Raw genomic sequence first — 22,691 nt, 5'->3', positions numbered from 1 at the left:
TTCCAAAGTGAACACCTGCATCTTACAACATTGGAGTCTTTTTAAGACCACGATAACACGCTTTTCTGTAAAAAAAAAAAAAACTTTTATTCCCCCAGGATCCTTTGGGGCAGTTGGCGTCTTCGCTCTTCCTGCTCACCATCCCTGCGTGTTTCATCACTGACCTGCTGGGGCTTGTCAAGCATATGGTAAGGGCAGCTTATGATTAAATATGCATGACATGATTACACACTGCCTCTGCAGATTATATGTTTATGACATTTTTAGGTAAATAGTTTACGTCAATTAACAAGCAATGAGCTGGTGCTCATTCTGTTGCCTGCCATAATCCAGTGGCAGATTTTCAGTATCTCTGCTGTAAGGGCAGGTTTCTATTTTATATGACCAGTGTTGACTTCCCAATATGTGGTACTCATTTCGTAGACCCAACGTTTGATACTTTAGCTTTCCGAATCAAGTTTTCTGTTATTGTTACACTTAAAATGCATTGATTGCTCCACTGATATTTTAACTTCAAGATTCTAAATTAACTCTTCATTTGCTGACTCCAGGACAAGCAAGTTGGGTCAACCGACCTTTTTTCAGATGATATGGACACTAGCACCACAGCAACAACCTCTAATTCCAGTGACCTAGAAATGCTCGGTGACAACTTGGGTCGTGGTGGGGAGAGCTGTGAAGACGGTGCCGGAAGTCAAGTTGGAGCAGGTTAAACAAAAATGTGCAAACACCATTATTGTAAAACTGACATGAGTTTCCGATTCAATGGAGTCCCTGGATATCTCATCAATGCTACCAAACATCCTCTCGTTTGGACCGTCCCATGTTCAGAAAGGCTGTGCTTGTGACTATTTACGTATTGATAAAATATGAGATTTTGTCCCGGTTTAAAATGTTCGAGCCTCATGGGCCAAGATAATTGAGTAGTGGTGTTGGCAGAGGAGTAGGCAAGGACCTAGGAGCCAATATAAAGCATGAGGCCATTCTGTGTAGGTGGGGCTAGTGATTGAATGGGTGTGGTTAATACAAAGTGGGTGGGACTAACTGAAGGAGGGGCTGTCAGCTGACCGCGTGTTCCTGGTTGAGCCTCCAAAAAGAGTGATAGCTTGAGAACTCTTCATGCTCATGTCGGGTGTCTGGGTTGATGAGGTCATGGATGATCTCTGAGCTAACAATCCTGAGATGCTGGTTTCGAATGTGGGATTCAGTCACATGTCATTAAACCACATTGTTGGTGATGGGAATGTTATAGTCTCTACATTTGTTGTCAATAACTCCTCGAAAAGTATGTCATGTTGTACATGTTTTTTTTCTTTTGATTCTGTCAAGGCCACCACTGAAAATGTGTGGGAGCATTATGATGTGGTCGAGTGCTCTTATTCTTAACCAGTCAGCAACTGCATTCCAGGAAATCCAGTCAGTATATATTTAATGCAGTTACATACTACCTTGTATGGAGAGTAAAGTTCATAAAATGGTTAAATTCCTCAACTTATAGTCAAAAGGTTTTGAGTTCAAATCCTGGTCATTATTCATTCACATCCTAGTTGGCATTACTGCTTTATGACGCGGTGTGCCCAGCTGTACAACGCGGTTTGCTTGGACCCGCACTGTGTGAGAAGGCCCTCATCCAGCAGTGGATTGACAAAGGGCTGTACATTTACACATGCCTTCATCATCAGCCTCGGTTAATACGTTGCTGGCTGAAGGCCTCCCTCCAAAAGCAATTGCCGTCTCTCGCGATCCTGCAATGTAATAATACAGCGAGCAGCTGCACTCAAGCTGATTTCATCGTTACAACATCCAGTATGGACTTTCTCTCGGATGCGATCCGTTCCTTGGCTGCCACTGTGATTGAACATTGGCCATCATCCCTTCTAGCTATGTGCCCTGCAATACTCAACAGTTGAATGATGTCATCAGTCTGTGTACATTCTCTAATTAGCTAATAAATGCGTTCCTTTTGCCGTCTCTCATGCACACACTCTTCTAAAATTCCTTAGCTGGCAATGCTCCGCTCTGATCTTGCCGCCTCTGCCCTTTGCCCCCCGCAGTGCCCCTGTGTGTGCTTTCGGACGAGCAGCTGAGCCGTGCCGATCAGCTGGCTCTGGACACGACTGCCTTCCTGTGTGCGTGCGCGCACGGCGCATCTGTGGCGGCCCGAGTCTCAGGCACCGCCCCCCAGTTCAACCCCAGCCAGCTGAGGTGTGGCCTTCTGACCCTGTGCAGCCCGGCGCAGTTGGACCTCAAGAGGGCTGTGCACGTTCGGATGGTGAATACAGCTCTGGCAACAAGGCCAGGCGGCTCGTGCGCCGTATTGTAGCACCGAGACGGCACTGATCACAATATAAAATGCTTGGGTTTTTCTCGTATCTAAATACAACCACATCTCAAAACAATGTAAAAATGCAATGTGACATTCTCTTTACGTAGTTGGTAATATATGCAATATATGTAGATAATTTGTAGAGAAAAGGGAAGGTCTTGTGCCGTTAGGTAGGGCTGTGTGCGGTTGTAGGGGGCTTCCCACTCTACCGTATAATCTGGCGAGTGGCGAGGGTCAGACGGGTGTCGTGAGAGTGTCTTGTCACCCCATCGAAATGACGGGCTGCCCGCTATTCTTGCTCATGGCAATGTGTTCAATAGCTAAATGCCACTGTCAAGGTCTGCTCACCATGAGAGGGCTTCAGAAAAGAGTTCGTGTAGTTTTGCTACTCCACCATTGAAGGAGTGCAGATTATAAAATTGTACGTAGAATTATCGTGATTTGAGATGAAGAATGGGGTTGTTTAAAGTGGCGCTGTAGTTTTAGTGCCAGGAGAACAGGCGGAAGTGTTCAGGAGAGGTTGTAGTAGCCTTAATCGTAACTGGGGGACGACGAAAACTTGGAGGGCGGAGAAGTGTTGAGGCATTGCATTGGGAAGACAAAGAGGGTCGGCCGGGGGGGAGCCGGGTGGGAGAAGGGGGCCTCCGCGAGTGAGTTTACAAGGGCGTGCCGACTCTGGGTGCAGTGCTCTAAACCCTGGTGACCATAACATGGCACAAATAACATTAATTCCATTTGTCATGTCCACAGTACCTCTGCCTGCTTGAGAAATTTCCAAGTACAGGTGGAGACCCCTTCGGCATGGACTACAGCTCCTTGCTTACCTCGCTCAGGTGTTGAACTCGGTGTTGCTTGATTGTGGAATTTTAAAGTAGGGAATGCAAAGCCTATTCATAATATAGGGTTTTGGGTCGGATCGTGTTGTTTATAAATGTGTCGTAACCCTCCACCACCCAACACGGCCAAACACATTTTTTACTGTTTGGCTGTGTCAGGTGGTGGAGTGTTACGACACATTTATAAACAACGCGATCTGACCCAAAAACCTATTTTATGAATAATATTGGTCGCGAAAGCCTACGTGCAAAGCCTAGTTCACATTCCTTAGGAATGGTGCTCTAACTCCTCTGTTCGGATGTGGATTTGGCAATTGTAGACCTTCATAAATGAGTTTCTGCAGTGAAGGTTAAAATAGTTTTCTTTTGTTCCATTGTTTATTTGAAACAGTATTTAGTTTTTTAACCTTGACTGCAGATTTATTCCATTGTCATGTGTAATTTACATCATTGGCCCGTAACCAATATAAGGGCATTTTGACCTTTTATTATCACTTCTTATTACTTTATGTGTATACCATTGTGAATGACTCTAAATCTTTCATGAATGGTGGGTAGACATTCATGGTATTCATACCACTGCCCTCGTCATGTAAGATCTTAAATGGATACTTACACTATCACAAGTCAATCCGTTTCAGCATTACAGTTTGATTTACTCACCGATTCTGTTTTGCTTGCTGTGTGGTATGTGTCAACTCTGTAATGCGATGATGGACCCATCTGAACATACATGGCTTAGAAGTATGTTTTAGACAGTTTAAAGCATCCATTCATTTAAACAGGACCCTGCGGGGTGGGCTGGTAGGAACGAATAACCAAAGAATATAAATATAATGTATTATTACACTTGTTAAGCCAGGAAAGCCCCACTGAGTCAAAAGGTTTTTGTAGGGTCCTGCCAAGTGTTTGCAGTAGGGGGCGATGTTGATACACGGACGGACGGACGGACGATATAATCTATTGGTGGTCTGGTCCACTTCGTTCCTACCAGTATAAGTTATTTTATTGAAACCAAGTGAGATATGATTGAGACTAAACATCTCATTCACAAGTGAGGTCCTGGGTTACAGAGTGATACAGAAGTAACAGCAAAATGACATACATTTTGTTGATGTAATGAAGAATTTATATTAATAACTGAATGTTCGATTTTTTTTATTCAAACCGATTCTCATGCTCATGACAAATATTATGAGCATATGCCAGATGCTCATCTGGGTAGGAACTGATTTTTATCGGTGGATGCATGAATCGTTACATACGAAGCCCTGCTGACGTCACCTTGTGCTGTTCGATGTGCGTATGCTCTGCACAGGACCATTTGCTCGCACTACCGCAGCGATCAGGAAGTGTGTGCCGCACTGCTGTGCCGGCTGCCCCCGCTCATTCGTGCTCTGGGTTGCACCTCGGGGTCAGACAGAGACCTCACAGATGCCCGTCAGAAACTTCGGGCTGCACTCTCCGGCTTTTGGTAGATGTTAACTTCCCACCCCTGACACCTCATACCCCACTGTCTCCTTGCAATGAAACCAGCACCAGTGAGCCAGTCCTATGCAGCATACCGCTCGGCGCACCTGCTCTGGAGAGTCAAATATGAACACGCAAAATGATAATCATGCCCTTTATTCAGGAGAGCCTCACCGAGTGTCAAGACTTTTTCAAGATGTTTGGCCAATTCCACTGCTCGGTGGTTTGCTTGTGGAGGTAATTCCAGGGGCAGTTAAATGATTTGCAGGAGCGATTTGAGTGTGGCGTTAGAGTAAGTTGGGAGAACGCAAGTGTCGTGTCGGATGAAGTTTCTGGATTGAGTGCGGACCATAAATTCCACTCATTTGATGCATTTTGTTGTTTCTGTTGCTTCCCAGGTTACTCCGCGGCAAGGGGCAGTGCACGGCTGCAGTGCGAGCCGCCTTGCTTACATGCATGGCCACGATGCTTGAGGTATCGTCCCGGTGGTAAAGTAATTAAGAAAACAAATGAGGAATTGAATGAAGTGACCAGTGACAGTAGGCTCAATGGAGCCCCACAACACTCCTCGTATCATTCTTACCTAAATAATAAAATATTGCATTATTGTCATTGTCAATCAGCAGACTATGTACAAAGATAGCCTTGCACTCACAGAATGCTGTGAATATTGTAGGTACTTATGATTTGATGATGCTTTATCATTGGTGGCCAAGAGTGTCCGTGCGTCACCTACGCAGCATGCGAGTTGCTGTCCTCACGTTTCCATCTACCCGTGGACATCTGTAAAAAAGAGCTTCATAGCTCATCCGGATTCCTCCAGTATAGATATTCTGATATCCGTACTTCGCGTGCAGGTGGACGCACAGTGCAGGTGGGCCATCCTGGAGGTCGAGAGCACCGCCCTGCCCGTCCGAGAGGCCTTCCCAGAGTTCCTGGGCGACAGGCAGCACCGTGTGCGCATGCTGGCGGCCCAGGCACTCCATAGGTGCACCTGCCACTCCAACCCGTTGCTGTCGCCTGTGTGTTGGTTGTGTTGAAGGCTGGGTGCGCAGAAGGCATCGGTGTATATTAGGGACACACCCAATTCGTCATTCAGCCAAATTTTTATTTGAAACAGGTTAGTATATTTTTTTGTGGATTTCTTCCAATAATTAGGTAAGTCTCTGTTTTCGTTTTTCTTCTGTCCCATTTAAACATTTTCTTCCTGTCTCTCTGTCTTTCTCTTTGTCTATCTGTATGCCTCTGTATCTATCACTGTATATCTGTGTTTGTCTCCCTCTGTCAATCGTTTGTTGCGGTCTCTCGTCCTATTTTGTCTCCATTTGTGTCTCTCTACCTCTGAATCTGTTTTTCCACCTACCCTATCTCTCCTTGCCTCTGCGTCTTTGTCTAAATCTGCCATTATTTTTCTCTCTATTTGTCTGTCTTGACTCTACTTTTCTCTCTTCTCTAGTTCTGCCTCGATCTCCATATTCACTTGGTCTACAAATGTATACATTAAAAAAAATCACAAACATCCTTTTGCGCAAACGATAACTAGGCTCTTCCATCCGAAATTCATAACAGTTTGAGTGTCCCGAGAGTAAAAACCCAAACAGGCAATCTCCCAAGCATGCTCCAACATGCCCGCCAGTTTCAACTTAATAAAATATTTAATTAAAACTCACACAGCATGTGGAACTGTTTCGGCGAGAGAACTTTCTAATTGAATCAGCGTTTATACGCCGGTCAATTATTTATTAATGTCGTTATGTGTTGACTGCAATGTGGTGTTCATTCCATGCAATTTGCAGGTATGTGTTACTTGACACTATCAGACTACCATATCCTCAGGTGCACACAGTCAAGACTAGATGCGCAGGAAGTCGTGATTTCTAGACGCACACACGTTAACACACCAGCGGTGTGCTCAAATGGGCATAGCGCTTGAGAGCAATCCAGAGCACTTGTCTATTTCTCGACCTTTAACCCCAGAGCGCTTCGTTACAAGAGCTCACATTCTGTGGAGCTGCCTTGCTGAACATTAAGTGGGAGTGTCAAGATGGCGGACATTCATTACCAATTCAGAAGGTGTCCACGTTAGTTCATTTCTCCTTTTTAAAACTCACCCTCCTAACACCATTCAAAAAGAGCTAACTTCCACCTCATAGCGCCACGGCAGAGCGCTTTTCCTATTGAACATACCGTAGATTACACTGTGTACAGAAATACACACGAACACATTGACACTCCAGATACACTACTCACAGCAGTAACACACAGCATGTGTGCATTATAAAACAGAGAGCAGTGATTTGTAAGTAGCTCAGGCCCACACGGTTTGCGGCAGCACCGAATGTTTCCCTGTGTATGCCAGGCTGTTTCTACAGCGGGCGGGTGACGGCCTCTCAGCTGAGTGGCAGCCGCTGCCGCCAGCTGTGCAGCAGGACTCGTTTGAGCGAGTACGGGAGAAGGTGTTTACGTGCCTACGCACCGCGGTGAGTGAGCCACTGGTGTCATGACCGTCCATTCGGGCACCACAACAGCCATCTGGAACGTTGTTCCTTCCAATATTAGGAATCCACTTTTAAATCTAGATTCAAAACTCAGACGTTCAACATGCATACAACATTCTGTCTGCTCCGTAGCTGAGCAATGCCCCAACCATCACTCCTATTACTCTCTCTCTTGGCAGGTGAAGGAGCAGGGCACGGACCAACCCGAGGACAAGTGTGTGGATTCTGAACCCAACGGCGCGTCGGTGCTACTGGCGGCGCTGGGCACAGTGGCTCGCTGCAGCTCGCTGTGTGAGAAGCAGGCGCTGTATGCAATGGTGCAGGCACAGCTGAGACACGGCGTAGCCATCACTGTCATCGCGAAGGTGGGACCGTGTGTGTGAGTACATGTGTGTGTGTGGGGTGTAGTGTAGCAGTTACTCTGTGACCTGAATTATGTTCCCGCTCACGGTCAACACCAGTGACGATTATCTGGTCTGGTCCTAGGCCTCCCCTAGGTAGACTCACCCCGAAATGAGTACCTGGTGAGACAATGGCGTTCGGGCGTGGTGGTGGCCACCTACCCCCTCGTTTGCCGTGCTGGCCTCTATAATTGCTCGCTCACAGCACTTGCCCCAACAGTCTGTTAAGGCTTTACTGGGGATTTTTGTGGGCTGTGATGGCCCACACATGAAGGTGCAAACATGTGTGAACACTCGTCCGTGTGTGTGGGAAGCAGGAGTGCGGTGGTTAGTGCACTGCCTTAAATTAGTCCCTCCAGCGTGTAAACTTCAGCATTGGGGAGACAGCTGGGAATGTTGCTGGCCACACCACCCCATTGCGTACAATTCCAGCCTTCATAGGTGCTCGTGAATAGCACTTGCCCCAAAAGTCTCTTTGCCTTTTTGAGCGCAGTTGTGACTGCTTCTAAGGAGTGTAGATTTGTGTATGAGTATGTCTATGCGCTTGCTTGAATCTGTGCTTCCAACTACTGCACTCAATCCAGATTATATTCTTTTTACTACCAGTTCTACATGGCATTGTGTCCAGAAAAAGTTCTCCAAGATGACACTACTGAACCACTTATTTGCCAATTTAATAGATCTCTTTCTCCCAACGCTTTACATTTTTTATTAAATCATCAAATGTCCATCGACTGAAATGTTATTTTTCCACTGCTGCTTTTGTTGTTGCTGTGCAGGCAGTGCGGGTGGTGTCTTTGGCCTTGAATCAAGCCAGTCCGACTCGCTACCTGGAGTCTCATCTGGGCTACCTGCTTCACCACTGGCTCTCGGACAGAAAGACGCTGGAGAACTTTCCCTTCCAGCTCCTGGAATGCGACACGGTGGAGGAGTTTTACAGGTGAGCTCGTTCCCCAGTTCACCCACTCACTCGCCATCTCGCACACTCTTCCCCCTCAACATTACATAGACACTTTCCAAACCACTCTCTGTTGTACTCAAGTATGTTGGCTAAATACTACATCAGAGGCCTGTCTCATTACCAAAAGATCATATCAGGGACAACTGACATATTATTGTCTATTATCAGACTCTGATCTGTCAGTGTTTTGTCTAAAGAACTCATAAGATACCAGTTTGCCAGTCTGTTGTCTAACAACCATATGTGTTAGACAATAGACAAAATAAATCGGTAAGTGTCCAACTGATGACAGTAGTACAATAGGTATCTCATAAAATATCCATGGCGAGTTTGGCAGCGTGGCAGCCCACTAGTAACTTGCCAACCCGAGTTTGATTTCCGACTGGTTAATGTTAGTTGCAAGTAGTATCTGAACCAGACGTGCTCCCCACTTCACGAACCCGCACTGGTGAAGTAATGTCAAACAACTCCTAATACTGACATGGCATCGGGAGGCCCACATCCCGAGGTAAATTGACAAAGGGCTGAAAATATTTTTTCATTCATTATAAAATTGACACAGACTGCAAGTAGTAAGAGTAAAATACAGAGGTGGGTGAATCCATTGGGGTCATTGTTACATCGCATGGCCAAATCGCTTGGATCTTGCCCGATCCCATTAGATGTCAGAAGCTGAGCAGGCTACTATCCTGGATAGTGCTTGGATGGGTGACCACCATGTTTCGCAGGCTGTTATCGACTGCGGGGGAAGCAGCAGAAGGCAGTGCGGCAAAATACATAGTTGTACTGTACATCTATGCTCAGCTTGTCTGATCAGTAGGGCAAAGCATGGTCAAATAACCCTCTCGACACCCATGGCATGGGTAGCTCCTGACAAAATGGCTGCACATGAACGATCATGAGAAAACGCTATCAACGCAGCTGCTCCTCCGTCCTCTCTGTGTCGCAGGCGGCACTGGCTGGAGGTGGTACCACGCCTGGCCATGCGACAGGACTTTAATGGCGTGCGTGCGGCAAGCGCAGCGATGGGCGTGGATTGGCGCGACGCCCTTGTCCGCGCCTTCCCGCGCCTTTTCACCCGCGTGCTGCCCCTTTTCGTGGAGGAGGGGGAGGAGGGCAAAGGGCATCCGGCGATGGCCGCACGGCACGAGAGGACCGAGGCCGTGCTCGTCTACGAATTCCTGTGCCGCAACGACTGCCTCGGCAAGAAGGCAAGTGCCACTCTTGGACAGACGTGCACTTCTTGTCAGACATACTCTTTGGTTCTTTCGGTAAAGTCAGGAAGGTAGAAAAATAATAGATCACGACGTTTTGATCGCTTCAGGTGGGACAACCGCAGCAAGAAAGAACTGCTGAAGTAGGCGAGAGATCTGCCGTGGCAAGAGGTTATATAGGCCTCGGCAGTAGGGGGGGAGAGGGGGGGGGGGGGCAGAAAGTGGACCCCGCCGCAGCACCCGGGTGCACTGGAGTGAAGTGGGCCACTGCGGCAGCACTGGAGAGGTCGACTGCAGGGGGAGAGAGAAGGGGGGGGGAGGAGGCAGGGCAGATTGGGGAGAGATGCACAGAGAGAGAGAAAGACACACAGAGAGTCGGAAATAACAGCTGACAAAGACAGGTAGGATGGATACATCACAGTCAGTTAAGACTTTAGCTGGTTAATAACGTCCTTCCAATGATTGCTCATTTAGTACCCATCTTCTCGGTTGAAGTTGTGTCTGTGTCTATATATCTGGATGACTTCATGAACAAATCTCTGATAATAGCCGGTGGGTTTGCAGAGTACCTTCGTCTTGGAAAAGTCAGACACTAGACTGATATAACGATGTCTGGTGGGGTCTTTAGACAATAGGCTGACAGATTGCATTTCAGATGTGGTTTCTAGACAATAGACAGATCACTCAGTCACTGAAGGGGTGTCTTGGACAACTGACAGACAAGTCCCTGATGACATTTTAGACAATGTTTGACTTATTGACAGACTGAGTGGTTTGACAGGATATTTAAACTATAGACGGTCTGGTAATTGATGGGGCTTCTCGGCAATGACTTGACAAATTTGTCTGTTGGAGTGTTAAGACAGTAGACAGACTATGGCCGGTTTCTGATGGATATTATTGACAGATTGGTGGCTTATAACTTCTTTCAAATGGAGCAGGCTTTAATGTATTCCTTTAACCACAGCCTGATCAACTGACCCTAATTTAGTCTTAAGATAATATGTCACAAACCAGTCTGTCAAGCTATTTTGGGATTAACAGTCAACATCCCCATTTTTAAAACCATCCTTTGCCTTCCCTGTTTTGCTCACTTCCCAACCCCACAACCTTGCAGAGGATAGATGAGCTGGTGCAGGCGAACCTGCCTGAGGTTGTGACGGAGTTACTTGGGACCTTGCATGAGCCCTCGACGTGTGGCGAACCGTCAGATGTTGGGCGCTATGCCAGGTGAGAATACACCATGAAGTGGCCTCTTGCTTTGACCTGGTGAGAGCCCTCTGAGACGATGTGCGTGTGTGTGTGTTTTGTGGGGTGACTTCAATGCCCGAGTTGGTCATGATGCTAGCATCTGGTCTGGAGTGATTGGAAGCCAAGGGCCAGATCAGCTCAATAACAACAGGAGGAGGCTGCTAGATTTTTGTGCAGCCCATGGGCTTGTAATTACCAACACGCTGTTTTGGCATCGGCGCATCCACACAACATCATGGTTGCATGCCGGGTCCAAGCAAGAACATCTGCTGGACTACATAAGGACGGAACAGCAGATGCGGGCCCATGTCCTTGACACCAGGACCTGGTGTCAAGGACATGGGGCATCGACTTGTAAGATGTGCCTGCCATTCTTCCACTCCGGTGGTGGGTGTACACCCAGGACCCCATTCAAACCTATTGTGGCATGGTCTCAGCTAGCTAATGAAAGTTGCAAGCGAGAATTTCATCATCGCTTGCGGCTGGGGTTGGCATCGTCCCCCACTCCTCCTGATGTCGAGGGGAAATGGGCGAGGTTTAGAACTGTGGCTCATGCAGCTGCAATGGCTGCTTTGGGTACACGGTCCAGACCTCCTCAGAGACCCTGGCTGACAGAGGAGGTGTTCAGGCTGGCTGAGAAAAAGCGACAGGCCCACTCTCATCGTCTACAGCACCCCACAACAGAGAATGAGGAGGCTTACCGCAGCCTTCGCTCGGAGGTTCGGAGAGCCGTGAGGCGCTGCAACGATGGTTGGTCGTCGCGGGTTGCTGAGGAGATGGAGTCTGCCTCAATGGCCCGCGATCACAAATCTCTCTTTAATTCCATAAAAAAAGTTACCTGCAGTGCCACATCTATTACCATCATTAGAGGAAAGAACGGTGATCCAATTTCCCACCCCCAGGAACAGGTTTTCAGATTTGCTGAGCATTTCTGTGGGGTCCTGGGGGAGGGGAAATCCCACAGCCTGGAAAACATCGTGGGACAGAGTGGGGACCCTGCTGAGGCTGCGGTGCCTCAAATATTGGAAGAATAAGTCACCCCCTGTGAATGGCTGGCTGAGGTGCCATCTGTTGAGGAAGTACTGAGGGCGATCCAAAGCCTGAGACCAGGAAAGGCACCAGGCAGAGATGATCTCCCAAGCGATATGCTCAGGGAGGGTGGAGTTTGTGCACAGACTGCACTACATGACATCATAACAACAGTCTGAACCACTGGATGGGTTCCGCGGGATTGGAAGGATGCCCTGGTGGTCCCCCTCTTTAAGAAAGGGGATCGCACAGACTGTAACAACTACAGGGGCATCTCACTCCTCAGTGTGCCGGGAAAGGTCCTGGCAAGGATTATTCAACATCGCCTTGCCAGACATGCTGAGGAGAGGCTTGCGGAGCCCCAATGTCGTTTCAGGAAAGGGCGGTCCTGCACAGATGCCATATTTTCTTTCCGTCTGCTGCAGCAGAGGTGTAGGGAATTCCAACAAGACCTACATCTCTGCATTATTGACCTGGTCAAGGCCTATGATATCATCTGTAGGCTTGGGCTCTGGGTTGTTCTTCGTGCTTTCGGAGTCCCTGACCCATTGCTCACGATCATTAAGGACCTTCATGATGTTGAGTGGGCCCGGGTAAATCTACGTGTCCGGGAATCGGAGCCATTCTCTGTTCACTGTGGGGTGCGACAGAGATGTCCTCTGGCTCCCACATTATTTACCATCTATTTCGACCGTAGTTCGTGAAGCCTTCAGAAATTTTCATTTGGTGTCGATACAATGGGAGGCTGATTGATGCCCGGTTGCGGTCAAGGGATGGCTACCTATTGCTCAACCATGTTATAAATGCCAGTGATCTGGTAATTGCTGCTCTATCAGATGAGGAGTTGGAGGCGCTCCTGCTGAACCTGGAGCTTGCCACTAAGAGGTGGGGACTTACCATCAGCCCCACCAAAACTAAGCACTTGCCTGGGTATTTTGTACCATTGGGTCATGTAGCCCGCATGCCCAGCCACCGCATGCCTAAACAGCTTTTGTTCGGCCGGATCAAGGGGGCTAAACAGGCGCGGCACGGGCTAGAGAAGAGATGTAGTGATGTGGTACAGGAGGATGTGGAGCTGAGTGGACTTGCCGATGACTGGTACCAGCGGTGTCAAGATCGGCCTCTGTGGAGGAGGCTCGTGGAGGACGCTACTGGGCAGTTGGAGGCAGTCGCCCTCCAACAACAATGGAGGGTGGAGGAACGACGCTCACAATAATGAGCGGAGCGCTGGGTGGCTAAAGCACAGCAAGTTGTTACAGTAGGGGGCACAGGTGGTGCATCAGCCAGTCATCTCAGTCATCTCAGTAAGTCGACCCGTGGCACCTGGGTCTGCCCCGTGACCTCCTGCCAGCAGGCGTTCGACACTTCACGTGGCCTCAACATGCACATAGCTTTGCACAAGGTTCGTGGTGACGTCACCGCCACTTAGTGGCGAATGGTGGTAGGAATGATAGCGTAGCAATTAGCGCGCTGCACTACGCTGCAAACCCGAGTTGGATTCCCACTCACGGCCAACACCAGTGGCGATTATCTGAATCAGTCCTGGTCCTCCCCTCGGTCGACTCGGCCTCAAATGATTACCTTGTGCGATGTGTCAACATCGCCACTGGGGAGACAAAGGCGGGTGTGGTGCTGGCCACCCACGCCTTCATCATCCATGCTGGCCCTCATAGGTGCTCGCTAACAGCACTTGCCCCAACAGCCTGTTAGGCTTACATGGGGAATCTTTTTTCGTGAAGACAATTAATTGGATACATCAATCGAGAGGCGAGCAAGTTCTTAACGTTTGTATCCACATGCAAGCTTCAACTCCTACAGAACGCAATTGTTTGAATGTGGCAATCGTAGAGCAATTTCAAGGTCACAGATTCTCATCAGCAGGATGAGGCTTCACAAACGAATGGCACTGGGTACCCTTGTATTTTTTAAGGAAAGGGGGAAGGGTTTGGACTAGTTTACTTCCTGGGAGATGCTCACAGCAAGTTGTGCCTCACATTGGTGCTTGGTTGGCTGCTCTTGCCATTAGAATTTGTGAGGAGTGTTTAATTTAGACTTGACTTGTCGTCGCGGTCGTCACAGCGAGCTGGACCCCGCTCCAAACCCTCCCACGTTCTCCGCTTACGTGATTCGTGCCTCCATGGAATACCTGGGCAAGTGCCACGGCGGCGTTGGCAAGAGTCTCATTGGACACCTGGCACGGACGCCGGTATGAGTTCAAATCCCAGTCCTGGTCGGTTTAGCCTCACGTTTATCAGCACTCCCTTTGTCATTGTCATCAACAGTAGCAGCGTCATTCTGTATTATCGGAATTATCAAGTCATCCTCATCATCGTCATCACTGGCAGCAGCATTATCATGCATTCATCATCAGCAGCATCATCTATCAGGAACATTGTCATCGCTATAATCTTCATCAGCAGCATAATCACTTTCATTACCGCCATTGTCAGCGTCGGTTGCTGCAGCATCATTATCAGCACCATCACTACTTTCATCATCATCAATAGCAGCAAAAAATTCAACACCATTATCATTAATATAATCTATTCTATCAGCTTTGTTGCCACCATCATCATCACTTACCATTACCACTATAGTTATCTTTTTTTTTGTAAATTTTCCAAATGTTATCTCGAGCGTGCTATCGGGTCTTGTTATGAGAAAAAGTATCCATTTGGCAGATCTACCTCAAAGGTCCCTTCAAAGTGACCTCTGGTTCACACAATTGGAAGCTACAGAGAGTAATGTTCATCACACGACGGTCAAGCCGATATGTTTAATTCTCAAAAGCTGAAACTACATTTTATTGCAAGATTTTATTTAATGTCACGAGTTTTTTTTGTGCAGTCTTAGGTTAACCCAGCTGACACCATGAGCTCCCTACACTTGCAAACCCCGTTTAATCAGAGGCAGCGGTCTGGATACGAATCCAAGATCTCAACACTGTTAGCTCAGCACTCTTGACCTCTACACAACCTTGTGATCTCCACTATAATAATCATCGTCATCGTCGTCAGTGCATGTCGCCTTGGAGTTTGCGTGTGACACCACTTTTCTCTCCGCTTCCGTACCCGTAGGACTCCATCCAGAAGATCCTCCTGGCCGTCGGGCAGCAGGTACAGCTGGCCACGGATGCCCACGAGCGCCACCGGGTCCTCATGATGTACCGCCTGTTCATCGGGCACCTGCTAGGGGAGCTGCAGGATGGCCTCGGCGGCTCGGGGGCCTTCGTGCTGCGCGACGTCATCTACACTCTCGTTCACCTCATCAACAGCCGGTGCCGCCGCAACTCCGTCAGCTCACTCTCCCATGGCGGGGGGGGGGAGGGGGGTGCTTCGCAATGGCCTTGTCAGAGGCACCTCGGCCTGCATTGCCGAGATACTGGGTTCAGGCACTGGAGTGATGTGACAATTTCCTAGGTGGGCTCTTATTGGCCGTGTCGGAGACGCAGAGCCAGCACTGCCGTGATTCTGCGTTGAAACCCCCCCAGGATGGGTTACGTGTATTTCTCAGAGGTGCTTATAATGGCCATCTTGTGTATGGCTGCATGAAAAGCAACTTGTATGTCTATGTTCAGATAATTTAGCCAGGAATGTCTTCAGTGGTGCTCGATGGTCTAGACCAGGGGTCGGCAACCTACGGCTCCGGAGCCGCATGCGGCTCTTTACGGGCTGCTTCTTTACGATATGTACGTATGTACATAGATGCATTGCGGCTCTTGAAATACTGAATTTTGTACCGAATTGGAAAGAAATGGCTCTTCTTGTTATTTTGGTTGCCGACCCCTGGTCTAGACTATTTCCACAATCACACACTGGGCTTTATTTGAATTTCCACTTGTTTAGGTAGTGGGTGGGTCTGGCTTGCGACATCCAACACAAATCCAAACTTTATTCAATGGACCGATACATAACCCCCCCCTCGTCCCACTAATTATTGGATGTCGAGATACATTTTAGTTTAGAGACAAATGGGATATCACAGTTTGGATTTCTCACGGTACTGGATTAAAAAACAGCACCCACTCTCTTAGTTAAAAAGGGGCTTTCTGTGCGGCGTGTATTTAACCCATCAGCCCCAACGTCCAGGATGAAACATCTGGTCGGAGTTTCAGCCTTTGCCTTGACCTCTTGAACGTGTCCTGCCGAGCTGGAGTCACCTGGAGGCCAGAGGCTCTGGCTCCACACCTCCACGCCATTGTCGCTGCCCTCCTGCCACTCATTACCTGGACATCCCCACCACAACAATCATCATCAACATCTTCATCGACATCGTCACAAAAAAAACATGGTTACGCAAGTGACATCGCAAAGCAGGTCAGTTTAGCGTCATTGCGAAGTGTCACTTTGCGTGAATTGCACAGGGAGTTGGCACCCGTGGGTCGTGTGCTGTGCAATTGGTTCTGTCTGTCTAGGTTAAAAGACCTTGCTGTGTTACACTTAATGGCAATTGGTATCTGAATCTGGCTTTGGGCCTCCCATAGGCCTCTACATGTACAGCTGTTTTCAGTCCACTGATGGATGAGGGCCTCCCCACTCCTGGAGAGTATTGGACTACACTTCACTTTGCTGCTCAGTGTGGGTAGGGGAAGTCAGAGATCAAAGAAGTATGGCACAACAATGCATTTTCTGCACTTTCCTATGCTGGCCACCACATAGGCCCACAGCCCCTTTGTCAACATCTTTATGCATTACAGTCGCCCATCCATTCACTCAACCCAGGCTCAACCCCGCTTTGCTTCCGATATCTCACACGATCTGGTGCGTTACGGGGGATTTCGTCATAAGCCTCATCAGGTATATTCTGCCTGAATTGAGTAACTGGTGCAGCATTATTGTAGATGTCAGCGCTGGAGAAACCAAGGTGGCCAAGCACGTGGCCATGCCACCCCATCGTGGCGCTTGAAGTTGTCAGAGTGATGTTCTTGCTGCATTGTAAACCCAAGTTATCTGGCTTCAATTTCCAGCCCTTTACAACATCAGTATCGAGTTGTTACCTTAACCTCCCTTTGGCCTTCTCTAGGTTGACTGAGCCTTAAATGAGTATCCGGCATTGTATATGAACCTCAGTACTGGGGAGACAAAGGGAGGTGGGCATGGTGCTGTCCACACCACCCCTTCGTGTGCCGTTACGGCTGTAATTGGTGTTCACCAATGGCATGTGCCCTTCAATCTTACGCAGACTCATTGGGAATCATCGTGTCTCAGCAGGCCTTGGCTCTGTTGGACTTCTTGGTGATCAACTGCCAGGCTGTAGAGCCTCTATCCCGTGCGCTAAGCCGTCTGGACCCCTTCCCACACCAACAAACCCTGGAGCACCTGCGATCGGCCCAGGAAAGGGTTAAATACCAGCACGGAAAGCTGTCCCTGCTGCAGGTGAGGTGAAGGTGTAACCTGTCAAATCCAAGCTTTGTATGGTTTCTTGTTCTGCCTCGATTGTACAGTTATCTTTGCTGCATCAGCCTAAACGTAACATCGGCATACCATTTCCATATCATTCCCATGTATCTTTAATTAATTGATTCTTATACACGTGATTTGATGCACATATTGTCAGTGTAAGATGTGATTTTAATCAACAAATAAGTGCATTCCTAGCCAAATACTCTCAGATGTGGGATGTGCACATGCACACTCTGTGGAATCGACCTTGTGACAATCATTAATCAGATAAAATCATTGAATTGTTTTCAATAAATCAGGGAGCTGACATAATTCGCGATTTCTCGCCTTCTGGGACTATGATGTGGTAGCGCATTTGCCGCTTGTTGCAAAGGTTCACGGTTCAAATGCAGCGGCTGTCGTGGTCATTACTACGGATTTATTAAACATGAAAATTCCCACTGCCTCAAAGTGGACGTTAAAGATCCCTTCACATCATTCACAAGAGTAGACCTTTGTATGCCAGTGTCATGTTCCAGAAAAAAATAATTGGAATATACAGAGCAATCATTGTCACCTGCAAAAAATTGGCAGGACCTTCCTGAAATAGAGTCATGAGACTTGGGCTTTTATGGGTAAACAAGCATAATAATAACAACAAAATAATATTAATCCTGCTTTTCACACTCACCACGTTATTCTTGCCAGGAGTTGGAGCACTTCCTGTCGGCGGGCGTCTGGCAGGGCCTGGCCGGGGCACGCGTCGATGGCGTTCGTCACCTGCATGTGCAGCTGGCGCAGCGCAAGGAAGAGCTGTGTGGTCTGCTTGCCGCCCAGCAAGGTCAGCACCACTCTACATATGTATGTATGTTGAACTTCTTTCGCACAAATGAACCACAGTAGCTGCTGATCTCGTCAAGGAGAATAAACCATCACGCGAACTCCAGGCAGCCTCGCAGCGGCTTTTGGCTGGCCATCGAACAAAGACGGTCACTGCAATCTATATTGAAATCTCATTGCTTTAGAACTGCTTTTTGTTTTTAGTTTGTTGTCTCTCCCCTGCACCTCCGATCAGCAAGGTTGGCTACATACGGTGCGAAAGAAGTTCAACATACGGGCTGTTGTTGCAGATGCCTTGGAGGGTGGCGTGCTGATCCGTTTAGTGGGTGGCCTGGTGCGCATGAGCCGGACTGCCCTGGCCTCTCCAACCGGGGCTGAAGATACTCTGGGTAACTCATCCTCGTGATAATCGCCACACAACACAGCGTAGTTTAATGTTGAGTTGAATTAAAAGTATATCTCGAGGTGGTTGTGTCGCCCAACATAAAATCTATCAAACTGTTTCCCTCCTCAAGAAAGCATTGTGCCGTGATCATCTCTCTTAATGCCAATTAGCCAGTGGTGGAAATTCTACATTTCTCTGGCAGGGACCTGTCACTCAATAGGGTTCTTCTTTTCGGTGGTATAATTTGAGCATCAATCATAATTAAATACGGGCATTTGAAAATACAGTTGATGGCTTCAGGAGATAATGAGTGTGCACCACTCGTACGACCTTGAAATGCTCGTAATGGACAGGAGTTTACAGTGTGTTTGTTTGGCACGGCGCAGTCGCCCACTGGAGATTCTTTGGTGAGCAATTAATAACATCCCTTGAAGGGGTACTTATTGTAACAGCCATGGGGGAGAGCTTGGGCTGTCGACTTACCAACCAGGATTTGAACTCTGAAGTTGAAAATGGTCAGTCGTGCGATCAAACCACAGGTTTATAGTTCTCATGTCATTGCACTAAGCCCACACCTCTGAGGTTCTGTGTTATGCTCCAAGTCAGCCGTGCTGTTTCTCTTGTAGGGACTTGGTGAAGACCGAGTGCACAATTGATTGATTGCATACACAAACTTTTGTGAAAAATTAGTTGCGTGTTCAATTTGGCTTCATCCGTAGAAGCTTCTCAAGACCACTTCCCTAACTCACCCACACATTCAATTGCACATCCACCTCACATCACTCACCCTCATTCATTAACTCCACACCCCAGTAATTCACACGCTTACTCACCCATCCAGCCACTCACCTATCCTTTGACTCAATCATTTACACACCTACCTACCCACTCACTCATTCAATCACCTTTACACCCATCCAGCCACCAACCCACCCACCCACTTAACTAACCACCCACTTAACCAATAATGTATCTACCTAGCAATTAAATGTCTTACTGTTTCGCTTGACAGCTCAGTCTCTCACTCACAGTCACCCACCCACCAATCTAATCACCCACTCATTCAAATCCAGAATCAATTGTTTATTCTCCAAAAATACAGAGGCTGTGGCTGCCTGCCTTGGCGAGCTGGGTCCCGTCGCTTTCTCCACCACGGCCCTGGAGAGGGATACTGAGGGCCAACCCTGGGGTCTGTCGACCTCCATCACCCCCCAGGACCCCGGATCCATCACCACACAGTGGACGGACATGGCCGTGGCACTGCTGAACGACGCACTGACTGACAGCAGGTGGTAACACTGCCTCATGACGACTTCGTATATTTAATTCTGCTCTTATAGTTGGGAGTGATTAGATGGATGGCTGTCTGAGTGGGTGCCTGGGTGCCTGGGTGTGTAGATGTGTGGTTGAGTGTGGAAGCGAGTGCATTTGTGGTTAAGCCAGTAAATTTGTGAGTGAGCATTTGGGTATACGCTTGACTGAACGAATGTTAAGTTAGTAGTTGAGTGAGTGAGAGAATGAGTAGATGAATGTGTAGATCATTAAGTGACTCAATGGTACCAATTGTCAGTGCAAGTAAATTTTAACTCAACATTTCTCTGCTGCTCATGCTACCGCTGCCATCCCTTCCGTCGTCACCACCGCTCACTGTTTTCCATGCCAGTGTGGAGGTCCGAGCAGCCAGCTCCACTTGCCTGAAGGCCGTGCTTGCCACGCGCGCTGGCGCCGAATTCTGGGAACGTCAGGCGGCCCTGCCTGAGACAGAGTTCTTCCTGCAGATCCTCGCGCCCTTTCGCAACCCTAAAAAGAAGGCAAGTGCGGTGTAGCCAGGCAGCTCTTAAAGACTTAGCACCATCTCCCCATCTTTACGTTTAGTCCTGAATGAGAATGAACTGGAACGGTGGCGAAGTGATTAGCCGACTACGCTGTAAACCCGGCGACCTGACTTATATTAAATTCTGGCTCGCTGCTAATATCAGTGGTGAGTGATATGTGAGCTGATCCTGGACCGACCCCCCGCAACCACCACTGACTTAGCCTGAAAAAGCTTTGTCCAAAAAAAAGTGAATATGTTAAGCTAAAATGCCAGAACACACAGCATGGGGTGTGCACGGACAGAACCCAGAGCCACCACCAAGGCCAGAGTTATGTGTAGGCCTCCTGTACACACCGTAAGAAGAATTAAATACAATACAGCACTGCATAGTAAAGTATATGCTTTTGTATGTTTATCAGAATCTCGATGTGCCGTACTCAACAGTAGCAGGGGAATGTCACTCCTGTGATAAGACATTTGTTTCCCACTGCAATTTGCATTTTGCTACGATGATGAGCTATGCATTGCTTTTAGGCCTATAGGACACATGGCACTTATATATCTGTCTTAGCCTAATTGTCGATAGTCCTGCTTACATCACTGTTGATCAACAGTGTTCAAATGCATCTCCAATTCCAACAGTTTATAAACTATCACAGTGCAAAATACTCGTATACATTTTATGTTAAATTTTATAAATTCCTTCACTGCTCTGGAAAAGGCTACTGCCCAAAACGACCAGCACACAATACATGTGTAATGCGGGCGTAAGCGACCTTCCGGATGTGACGTCACGGGGGGTGGAGTCATGTGACGTGGGTGGAAGGTTCGGGTCCTTAAGCGGGTAAACCGGAAGGGGAAGTTAGTCGGGGTGTGAGCGGAAAAGAGTGAGGCCACGCGGGCGAGTGGGAAGAGGGGGGGGCGCCGACGGCCATCGGGAGCCAACCCCGAAGACAAGAGGAAGCTGCGGAGTGGTGTGCAGCTGCAGAGGAGACAGCCAGAAGGGCTGCGTGTTAGAGGCAGCGGTGTGGCTGCCAGGAGGAGCTGCGGAGAGAGAGAGAGACAGCACGAGGCTGTCAGAGCTGCGGAGGGAGAGAGGGAGACAGCACGAGGCTGCCAGGAGGTGGAGAGAGAGGAGTTGCAGCGAGTACAGCCAAGGGGGGCTGTGTGAGAGAAACAGCAGCGGGGCTGCTGTTGTGGATCGGGCCGACATTGGAGTCAGCACCGTGGAGAAGCTACAGAGTAAAGACAGCCGTGTGGGTGTACAGCACGAACCGAATAAAGGACACTGAGCCAGACATCGTGGTCCAGTCGTTTATTACACTGGTGTCGGAAGTGCAACGGCATGTCGAAACAAGTGAGGAAGAAAGTTAATCCGGCGCCTGCATCGGCTTCTTCGTCCGACGACGACGAACTCCCTCCAACCACGGATCCTGTTGGGGTGGTGGAGGAGAGCCCGGCTGAGGCGACCACGGGAACGGGAGTGGAGGATGTTGGCGCGGTGGCGGGTCCGTCGACATCATCAGACGCGGATCAACGATGGCAAGCGATGGCGGTACAACTGGAGGCACTTAAGGACGTCCTGGCGCATCTATGCCATCTCGTCGCGCCAGGGACGATGGATGATGCAATTGGTGCTCCGCGGGCCGCCACGTTGCCTGTCCTGCCGCCGCCATTGCCCACGCGGCAAGAGGCCGCCATTTTGCGCGCTCCGTGGCGCCAAACCGCCATCTTGGCCACGCCGCGGGCCGACGCCATTTTGAATTTGCCATCACAACCACCACCATTGGAAGACGGCGGGAAGAGGAGTCGGAGTCGCCACCTTACAACGGTTAAAGAATTTTCCGTCGGTGGGGACTGGAGCGCGTTCGCCTGCCGCTTCTTGGCGGCGGTACGCACAGCAAGATGGACCGATGCGGAGGCTTTGGAGGTGTTGCCGACTCTCCTAGACGACGAATCTGTCCGATTCTTCCGTTCCATAACGACCGATAAGAAGGCAACTTTATGTGGTGTTTTTCAAGAAATGGCCGATGCTTATGAGCCACCAGATGATGCGCATCGGCGATTCGCTCAACGACAACGAGCACCAGAGGAGTCGCCCGTGGCGTTCAGGGGTGCGGTGCTGGAGCTGGCCATGGCAGCTTATCCTGAGACGCCACAGGACCTGCTCGAGCCTCTCATATTAGGGAAAATGTTGGAGCTGTCTCGGGATCTAGGGATCCCCATGCCTGTGTGTGGGCATGAGAAGCTAACTTCCCGGACGGCTGCTAAGTGTCTCGATGC

The 22,691-nt window shown here is 48.8% G+C and overlaps 1 protein-coding gene across 1 annotated transcript in view; it reads left to right on the top strand.

Annotated features, from left to right (window-relative positions):
- The window catches only part of ATM (ATM serine/threonine kinase), a 77,516-nt gene that overhangs the window by 18,631 nt on the left and 36,194 nt on the right, over positions 1-22,691 (top strand). Inside the window, exons 17-36 of the mRNA XM_078878163.1 lie at positions 99-188; positions 552-708; positions 2,055-2,272; positions 3,077-3,159; positions 4,481-4,636; positions 5,031-5,106; positions 5,490-5,620; positions 6,992-7,112; positions 7,310-7,495; positions 8,311-8,471; positions 9,442-9,703; positions 10,824-10,936; positions 14,066-14,192; positions 15,064-15,263; positions 16,062-16,302; positions 17,194-17,361; positions 18,076-18,208; positions 18,498-18,596; positions 19,695-19,881; positions 20,256-20,403. Coding sequence (XP_078734289.1) covers positions 99-188; positions 552-708; positions 2,055-2,272; positions 3,077-3,159; positions 4,481-4,636; positions 5,031-5,106; positions 5,490-5,620; positions 6,992-7,112; positions 7,310-7,495; positions 8,311-8,471; positions 9,442-9,703; positions 10,824-10,936; positions 14,066-14,192; positions 15,064-15,263; positions 16,062-16,302; positions 17,194-17,361; positions 18,076-18,208; positions 18,498-18,596; positions 19,695-19,881; positions 20,256-20,403 — 3,057 coding nt within the window. The remainder of the gene's footprint in view (positions 1-98; positions 189-551; positions 709-2,054; positions 2,273-3,076; positions 3,160-4,480; positions 4,637-5,030; positions 5,107-5,489; positions 5,621-6,991; positions 7,113-7,309; positions 7,496-8,310; positions 8,472-9,441; positions 9,704-10,823; positions 10,937-14,065; positions 14,193-15,063; positions 15,264-16,061; positions 16,303-17,193; positions 17,362-18,075; positions 18,209-18,497; positions 18,597-19,694; positions 19,882-20,255; positions 20,404-22,691) is intronic.

Source organism: Lampetra fluviatilis, chromosome 50, assembly GCF_964198595.1.
Source record: "Lampetra fluviatilis chromosome 50, kcLamFluv1.1, whole genome shotgun sequence".
In the NCBI taxonomy this organism is placed as follows: domain Eukaryota; kingdom Metazoa; phylum Chordata; class Hyperoartia; order Petromyzontiformes; family Petromyzontidae; genus Lampetra; species Lampetra fluviatilis.
This window is presented reverse-complemented; position numbering and strand designations above follow the sequence as displayed.